At 51.1% G+C, this 8,997-nt stretch overlaps 1 protein-coding gene across 2 annotated transcripts; it reads right to left on the reverse strand.

Annotated features, from left to right (window-relative positions):
• Positions 1-366: 366 nt before the first annotated feature.
• SLC7A3 (solute carrier family 7 member 3) lies at positions 367-5,957 on the reverse strand. Of its 2 annotated transcripts, none has more exons than XM_080794747.1 (12): positions 5,831-5,957; positions 4,432-4,831; positions 3,853-4,011; positions 3,498-3,675; positions 3,175-3,287; positions 2,799-3,021; positions 2,298-2,437; positions 2,093-2,195; positions 1,692-1,852; positions 1,324-1,490; positions 874-982; positions 367-736 (listed from the first exon to the last, which is right to left on the reverse strand). In XM_080794747.1, exons 2-12 carry the CDS (start codon positions 4,799-4,801, stop codon positions 606-608), a joined length of 1,854 nt encoding a protein of 617 aa, XP_080650873.1. In that variant the 5' UTR covers positions 4,802-4,831; positions 5,831-5,957; the 3' UTR covers positions 367-605. The 2 variants fall into 2 exon arrangements, with proteins under 2 accessions (XP_080650873.1, XP_080650874.1); XM_080794748.1 differs by lacking the exon at positions 5,831-5,957 and adding an exon at positions 5,426-5,489.
• Positions 5,958-8,997: the final 3,040 nt, after the last annotated feature.

Genomic DNA, 8,997 nt, shown 5'->3' on the forward strand with positions numbered 1-8,997 from the left:
GTGGAACAGAAGACAATGGTCTCAGTGTAGGTCCTGACCAATGCCAGTGTGGAGATCAGAGTCCACCCCCAAATCTCAAAGGCAAGTATTGCCGTCCTACTTACTCAGAAGCTAACCTTTAGTATAGCAAGAGGGAAACCTATCTCAAGATCATTCCTTTAAGTGGGACTAGGCTTGACAAGTGCTCATGCCACCCACCTCCAACCCTGAGCCAACAAGAAACACACAGGCACAACAGATCCTTTAGCGGCGACTAGAGCAAACGCAGCACACTTATCTGAAGCTCTCTCCACACCAAAAGTCAGGCCCCACATCATCTCTAGCAAGCAAAGAACAAGACATGGTTTCTTTTTCTGGTTTCTTTTTAATAATTTTGTAAAAGCCAGGAAGCAGCTACAGACACGATAGGAAAGGAGACCACTAAAAATAAAAATTTAAAAACCAAGAGGAGAAACAGCAAAGACACATCCTTCACTCCACAATAAATACAGAGCTCTGTTAGCGGTCCCCCACCCACATCCCACGGGAGCCCTGGCTTCCCGTGTGCTCAAGGGTGCTAGCCATTATTGTGCAGGGGGACCAGACAGCATTCAGGGGTGATGACGTCAGATCGAATGTGTACAGGCACTGCTGAGATCAAGGTCTACAGTTTTGGCCCTAGACTTGAGTGGGGCTTGGTTACTCTTAACCTCCTCCAGGCTGTGCTGGATCCCATAGCCGAAGTAGATAGCAAAGCCTAGTGGGGAAAGGGAGCAGTAAGGTAGGGAAATAGTGATCCGTAAAAGCTTCACATGTCTCCCTACATGAGACCAAGAGGGAAAAGAATTGGGGTAGGACACCCAAAAGGACTACTCTTCCCCAGTGGATACCTACCAATCAGCATCCAGACCCCAAATCGGGCCCAGGTGCCCGCTGTCATCTGCATCATAAGGTAAACATTCACAAAGATGCTCCCTAGTGGGAGGAGAGGCAAAGCAGGTACCTGGGAACAAAGCAAAACCTTCTTTGTATATCCCATGAGGTGACCTAGAAAGAGATCCCTAACCTACTCGCCCAGAAAGGGAGGGTCCAGCTCCTACTCATCTTGTGTATTTCAATGCCCACTACACTGCACCTCCTACAGGACTCCAAGGATACACAGTTTGGGGAAACAGAGCTGGAAAGGAACTACGGAGGGTGAGAGAAGTATTCGGCCTAGGTTTCTCTGGTATTTCTCCTTCCTCGTCCAATTAAAGAATATTTACGAACCTTATTAGAGCCCAAAGCATCTGGAGCCTACTCTTCTGAGATGGGTGGGGAGGTGGGAAGAAAGAGGTCATTTACCTTGAAGTGCAGGGGAGTGGGACTCTGTGGTTGTCTCCAGATGACCCCAGTGATCCCAGTAATGAGCATCAGGAGCAGCACAACCACTGCGGTCCACACCGGGTCTCCAGAAAGCAGTGGGATGGGCCACTGGGCCAATACCAGGCAAAGAAGAGTCAGGAGCAGGGCTTCAAGGGTCAAGGTGAAGAATATCAAAACCAGCTCTTGAGACCAGCATGTGAAGACATCAGACACCCCATTCCAAGGAAGGCCACGCTCTCTCTAGTTCATCCTCAGCCACCAAATGCCACACACTCCACCACACCCCCCCACCACCCCGTTACAGCGACCTCGAAACCACCACCCTAGAGAAAAATTTCATTGCTCACCAAGCAATGAGGAACACACATAGACAACTTGGCCAGAGAGCGGAGTGGGGATGGGGTTGAGAGGACAAAAGAGTCCCTGCAGGGTCAGCTTCTCTGCTTCGGGGAGCTTCTCCTCCTGTAACTCCACCTCATCTTCATCATTCCTCAGCTCAGGCTGATACCTGAGGCAGGAGTAAGAAGGCAGGATTAAGGACGACCCCTAACTGCTTTAGCATCTTCTCCCATGCAGCTTAACCTCCCTCATCATCAAGGCTCCAAGCTCTTTTTGACGGGCTGGGCTGTCCACATCCCTCCAGGAGAATCAGGATAAGGCAGGTGGAGGAAGGAGGAGGAATAGACCTCTAGCGTTCCTCAATCCGAGAACCAAAAAATCCAATCCCGATTTAGAGAGAGAGTCTCACCTGAGGATGAGAACACAAACAGCCACCAGAGAGTAAGCCAGCAGGGTCCCAATTGACATGAGGTCCACAAGATCAGTGAGTTCAAAGAGGAATGCCATGAATGCTGAAATTGATGGGCAGAAACCAAGAAATGAGAGAAGGGAAGAGCAGAGTTAAGGGAATTGGTGAAACAACTAGGGGAAGGGCAAAGACTTTTTTTTTTTACCTGCAATAATACCAGAGACCACAGTGGCCACGATGGGGGTGTGTGTGCCCGTGTGGACCCTGGCAAGGACACGGAACAGGAGGCCATCCTCTGCCATCGCATAGATCACCCGAGGCATGGGGAACATAGAGCCCAAGAGGCTGAGAGAGGAATGGCCAGAGTGGCATGAGTTCACTGCGGTCTCTGTCCCCACGCAGCCTTCTCCTCACAGCCCCCTTTTTTTCCCTTAGAGAATTTATTTATTTGACAGAGAGAGACAGAAAGAGGGAATGCAAGCAGGGGAAGTGGGAGAGGGAGAAGCAGGCTCCCTGCAGGGCAGGGAGCCCAACGTGGGGCTCGATCCCAGGACCCCTGAATCATGACCTGAGACGAAGGCAGACACTTAACCCACTGAGCTACCCAGGTGCCCCTCCTCACAGCCCTTTGAAGGGGTATTCGCGAGCACTGAACGCTAAAGCCTAATACTCCTACAGCAGAGGAAAACAAACGTTCGCCACTGACCTGGTAGAAAGAGCACAGAGGGATCCAATAGCCACAACATAGCGGGCAGGGGCCCAACCAGTATAAAGAAATGCCTCAGGCAGGGGACTCTCGGGTTGAAGCTGGTAGTAAGGCATCATAAGGGTAAGTGCCGAAGAGACCCCAAAATACGCCAAAAAGCAGACGAACAGTGAAATCACGATGCCCACAGGGATGGAACGCTGGGGATTCTGGGCTTCCTCGCCTGCAGGAAGGGGCACAAGTTTCGGAATCAGGGAAGCAGTTCCCCTCCCCTACACTCCCCAACACCCCCCCCCCCGCCGCCGCCGCCAACGTGCATGCCATCTGAGCATACATTGTACCCCAGCCCCCGACAGAACCACAGTGACTGTGTTACCAGTGGTAGCAATACAGTCGAAACCAACAAATGCATAGAAACAGGTAGCTGCTCCTCGGAGAATCCCCTCGAAGCCGAAAGGCACAAATCCTCCAGAGCCCAGGGGGCCCAAGCTAAAGTGCAAGAAACAAATAGAAAAGGTAAAAGGTGTGTTCAGCCTCCTCTGTGCCTTTTCTCTGATGCCAAACTACTCTGCCAGGTCTTTGAGGCCTCAGCTCCCCATTCCTCCTCCCCAACCCAATCCCGAAGCCCTTAGCATGGCTTCCCCCTTGGCTCCCCCTCATGCTCCCAGCCCCGCAGCTCCTGAGAGTTAATATCTTAACCTATTGGTGTCATTGAGGCCAGCTACGGTCAGTCTGTAGTCCTCTTCTGTGAGTTTCCAATTGTGCAGGTCCCCCTTAATGAAGCCCGAGATGATGACAAAACCGAGAACCAAAAGGTTCACCACTGTGAACACTTTGGTGACTAGAGCTGACTCACTAGCCCCCAGAGCCAGCAATCCTGTGGGAAAGAAGCAATCAGGACTCAGAAAAGTCCATCCGAGCTTTGCTTCCCGCTTCCGTGCACAGCTTTCCCACTCAGCTTATCTTCTTTCTCACCATTATCCCCTCCACCGGGCTGTCTCTGGCTTGGTCCCTCCTAGCCCTGCCCCCACCGGTTCCCTGTATCTTCCCTCACCAGTGAGCAACAACACAAGACCCAGAGCAAAGAAGTCTGGATATTCTGCGAGGACATGGGGAACATGCAGTGAGATACTCCCCTGCAGGGTCTGAGAGATGTGGTTCCCAATCAGGTTGTCAAACGCAGAGCTCCAGGCCCGAGCCACACTGGCTGTACCTGGGGGAGCAGAGGGAAAAACAATGGGGTCAATTTTCCTCCCCCCACCCCCGGAAACCAGTCACACAAATAATCCCTGCTGTTTTCACCTATTCTTCCTTTTTTTTTTTAAGTAGGCTCTACACCCAGAGTGGGGCTTGAACTCACAACCTGAAGATCAGGAGTCAGCATGTTTCACCGACTGAGCCAGCCAGGCGCCCCTAGCCTTGCTTTTTAAAAAACCAAAACCAGTCAATTTACGACCCCAGGACAGAGGTTAAGGAGAAAGAACAATTTCTCCACACCTTCAACCTTCCCAGCCGGCTCCCCAACACACACACATTTAGGGGTACTTAAGTCCTGTAAATGCTAATTTATCACTTCACCATCACGCCCCTTCATTTGCCGTGCACAGGATCCCTCCCGGCCCCAGCATCTCACCTATAACATAGGACAGGATGAGGTTCCAGCCCGTGGTGAAGGCCCAGAGCTCACCCACTGTGACATAACTGTAGAGATATGCAGAACCAGAACGGGGGACTCGGGCACCAAACTCCGCATAGCACAGTCCGGCCAACACAGAAGACAGGGCGGCCACCAAAAAGCAGATCACAATGGACGGTCCTGCTTTATCTTTGGCCACCTCACCAGCCAGGACATACACACCTGCACCCAAGGTGCTGCCCACACCCAGGGCCACTAAATCCAGGGTGCTCAGGCATCGGGCAAGGCGAGTCTCAGCCATGCCTGGCTCCAGCGCCCGTCTGCGTACCAGCTTTTGACCCACTCTGCGAAGGGCCCGCCACAGCATTCTAGCTGAAATTGCAGAGGAGCCTAAGATCTGGTGAAAAACAAGACAAAAAGCCCTTCAATGGGGCTCATTATCCCTAAGCTCTGAGAGTGCATGACAATACCCACTCCATCCAGCAAAGGAGCGATGGGGGGGTGGGGGTGGGGTGGGGAGGACATTTAAGGGGCAAAAGCAAGTGTCTTCCTCTAACCTCAGTCTCTTCCTTAACAAGTAGGAATAAACAGTAACTCACAGGTTTGTAGGACTAAATGCACAAAAGACATGTGAAAGGCCCCTGGGGTACAGTAGCCCGGCACCTCATGAGTGCTCAGTATCTGTCTCTCTCTCTCTCTCTGACGGGGTAATTAGGGTTTATCCTAGACCCTAACCCAGGAACCACGGAACCTAATCTGGGTCCATTCCCTGGCCTGTAGAATTAAACAGAACTCACCCCAGGAGCGGCCAGCAAATAAATCTGGGCAGAACCCCCTTCTCACATCCACTATCCACGTTCCTTTTCGGTGCTTATCCCAAAGGTTACTTAATAGGCAAGGTTCCTAGACTGCCGGGAGGGAGGGGTGGGGGGAGGCCAACCTCCCCTGCAGATCAAAAAGTGAGCACCGACTCAATTTCACCCCTACTCACCAAGCCCACACCTGGTAAATCGTGCTGCTGTCGCCCAGGGGAGTAAGCAAATGTTCCCCCACTTCCTCCCGCCCCTGCAAGGCTGACCAGCAAGAATCAACAGTGGGGCGGGGCTTCGACATCTGAAGATTTGGAGATGCACCCTGAGAGGGGCCCCAGGGCAGCACGAAATTGCTTGCAACAGAGAGGGGTTCCACCCTACGCCCCCCAACTCAGCTCCCGGCTTCATCTAGAAATGGTCTGGGGCTGAGGTGGAGACGGGAACCATCCCGGGGCCGGGGTCTCGCCCAGCAACAGGTCACGGCCGCGTTGATGCAACTGCACGCTATGGTTGCCGGGGAATCCTAGGTATGCCCAGACCCTCGCGATCCCCTTCCGACACACCTGTCGGCCCCCGAGGCTTACCAGAGAGCTGTTGCAAACCCAGGGAGAGGCGAGTCTCAGTTTGGGTTGGGTGAGGCTGAGTTAAGCCGAGTTGGGTTGGGGCTACCGACTTCGTTGTTCAGGCTTCAAAGCTGCGGCTTGGGGTCCTTGCGCGCCAAGCGCCCCCCCCCTTATATATACCGGGAGGCGGAGCCGGTAACGTCATGGAATCCCACCCCCAATCCTCCCTCCACCACAGAGACACAACAGACACACATACACTCTCTCTCTTTCTGTCACTCTCTCTCATTCACTCATTCCTCGGCTTTGCAAAAAGGATTGCTTGCAGCCGGAGACGGCTTCCCACTTGCCACAGCAAGCCCAGCGTGGCAAGGAGCAAGAAAGCAGGGGACAGGCGGGGAGAGGGTGGCCTTTTCCCATTCCCCGAGTTTCTAGTCAGAGCGGGACAATGAGAAGCTTCCTGGCCTGAGACCCCATGGGATTTTCTACCTTTGTGCCTTAAGGGTCAGAATTGGTGATTGGCGGCAGTGGGGGAGGGGGGAAGAAGTGGAGGACGTAACGGCACAGGAAGTCTCCAACTCACTCTCCCTCAGTCTTCCTTAGCTTGCTTTTCGACACGAGGTTCCCTCACCCCTGAAATCTTTCCCAAGGACCATGCCAAGATTATGGACAGCCGTCTGATCCCGCAGCTCTCACCCTCAACTGTGGGTATTTCAACGGCAGTCAGCAAGAGATTGAGATGATTTTCGGCCACCCCAGATACTTAATAGATTTTTAGGCCTCAGTCTCTCCATAGTGTATTTCTAGTTAAACTGTTAAATGCGAAACTGTAACGATACTGAATTCTTGGAGGAGGGGGTGTATTTAATTCCATTTTCCTGATGAGTAAGTTGAGGCACGATGTGCCTGACCTCACACCAGAATAATTTTGTTGACCATCTTCCTGATAAACCTGGCCTATTGGACTTCAATGCCCATCTCCTATAGGTACCATACCTCACTGAAATGTGCAAGAAGAGGAGCGCCTGGGTGGCTCAGTCAGTTAAGTCCTGGCTTCCGGGTTTTACTTCCGGTCCTGATGCTAGCATCCTGGGATTGAGCCCCACGTTGGTCTTTGGCGCTCAGCGTGGCGTTTGCTGGCCCTCTCCCTCTGCTCCTCACCCCCTCTAAATCTCAAATAAGTTAATAAATAAAATCTAGTAAATAAATAAATAAATAGATACACAAGAAAAGAAGGCGAGACAGCAAGCAAAACCAAATATGGAGAAGCACTGGCCTTGGGACCCACCCTTTTAGGAAGAGGTTTCTTTTTTTTTTTTTTTAATTTATTTATTTATTTGACACAGAGAGATCACAAGTAGGCAGAGAGGCAGGCAGAGAGAGAGGAGGAAGCGGACTCCCTCCTGAGCTGAGAGCCAGATGCAGGGCTCAGATCCCAAGACTTTGGGATCATGACCTGAGCTCAAGGCAGAGGCTTTAACCCACTGAGCCACCCAGGCGCTTCTAGGCAAGGGGTTTCTGGGAAGCAAGAGGAGCTGAATAATCACAGAACCATCACCCTGGATGTGAAACCCATAATCTCATCAACCCAGTCAGTTCTTTTTTTTTTCTTATGATATTTTATGTATTTTTTTGAGAGAGAGAGAAGCACGAGCAGGGGGAGGGGCAAAGGGAGAAGCCGACTTTCTGCTGAGCAAGGAGCTGGAGGTGAGGTGGATCCCAGACACTGGGACCAGGACCTGAGCTTGAAAGCAGATGCCAAACCCACTGAGCCACCCAGGCGCCCCCAACCCAGTGAGCTTTTTTTTTTTTTAAGATTTTATTTATTTATGACAGAGAGAGAGATCACAAGTAGGCAGAGAGGCAGGTGCAGAGGGGGAGAAGCAGGCTCCCCACCGAGCAGAGAGCCGGATGCGGGGCTCGATCTCAGGACCCTGAGATCATGACCTGAGCCGAAGGCAGAGGCTTAACCCACTGAGCTACCCAGGCGCCCCAACCCAGTGAGTTCTTAATCAAAATGGAGCGGCAGGGGCTGTGAAGGTGTGGTTCTTCTCCATCAGGACATCGAAGGTATTAAAAATGGAACCTAAGGGCATATTAAAGGGCGTATATTACCCAAAGGCATAAGGTGTTACAAATGGACCCCAGAGGGGCACCTGGGTGGATCAACCGGTCTGCCTTCTGCTCAGGTCATGATACCAGGACCTTGGGATAGAGCCCCGCATCCATCTCCCTGCTCAGCAGGGAGCCTACTTCTCCCTCTCCCTCTGCCTGCTGCTCCTCTTGCTTATGCTCTCTCTGTCAGATAAATAAATAAAATCTGGAAAAAAAAAAAAAGGACCCCAGAGTCACAGGATCCAGTGCCACATCAGGTTCCCTCCTCAGTCCGGAGTCTGCTTCTCCCTCTGACCCTCCCACTTCTCGTGCTCTCTCTCTCACTCTCTCTCAAATAAATAAAATATTTTAAAAAGAGTACCAAAGTTTAAAAGAAACAAAGAAAAAAATAAATAAAAATGGACCCAAGTATCCTTGTTTCCTTTAAATCATCCATTATGAATATGTCACCCATGAATCTGACTAAAATCTAAATCCTTTTAAAAGCAACTGGTATCTCTTGCTAGCCACAGCTCCATTTTGGCATTCCATAAGTATTTATTGAGCACTGACTACGTGTATAGCAGCTAGTATAGCAATGAAGAGATTACAAAGGAAACATAAAATCCTTATCTACCTAGTCTTAAAAATCTAGTTAGGGAGTAGGCACTTGGATCACTCAGTCAGTGGAGCACATGACTCTTGATTTCTGGGTTGTGAGTTTGAGGCCTACATTGGGTGTAGAGATTACTTTAAAAAATGAAATCTTAGGGCGCCTGGGTGGCTCAGTCGTTAAACAGCTGCCTTGGGCTCAGGTCATGATCCCAGGGTCCTGGGATCAAGTCCCACATCAGGCTCCCTGCTTGGTGGGAACCCTGCTTCTCCCTCTCCCACTCCCCCTGCTTGTGTTCCTTCTCCCCCTGTGTGTGTCTCTGTCAAATAAATAAATAAACTCTTTCAAAAAATCTAAAACATATTTCTAGTTAGAGAAAAAAGAAAATATACACAACTCAATTAAAACAGTAATACACTGGGGGTGCGCCTGGGTGGCTCAGTCAGTTGAGTGACTGCCTCTTGATTTCAGCTCAGGTCAT

Source organism: Martes martes (assembly GCF_963455335.1).
Source record: "Martes martes genome assembly, chromosome: X".
NCBI classification, from domain to species: domain Eukaryota; kingdom Metazoa; phylum Chordata; class Mammalia; order Carnivora; family Mustelidae; genus Martes; species Martes martes.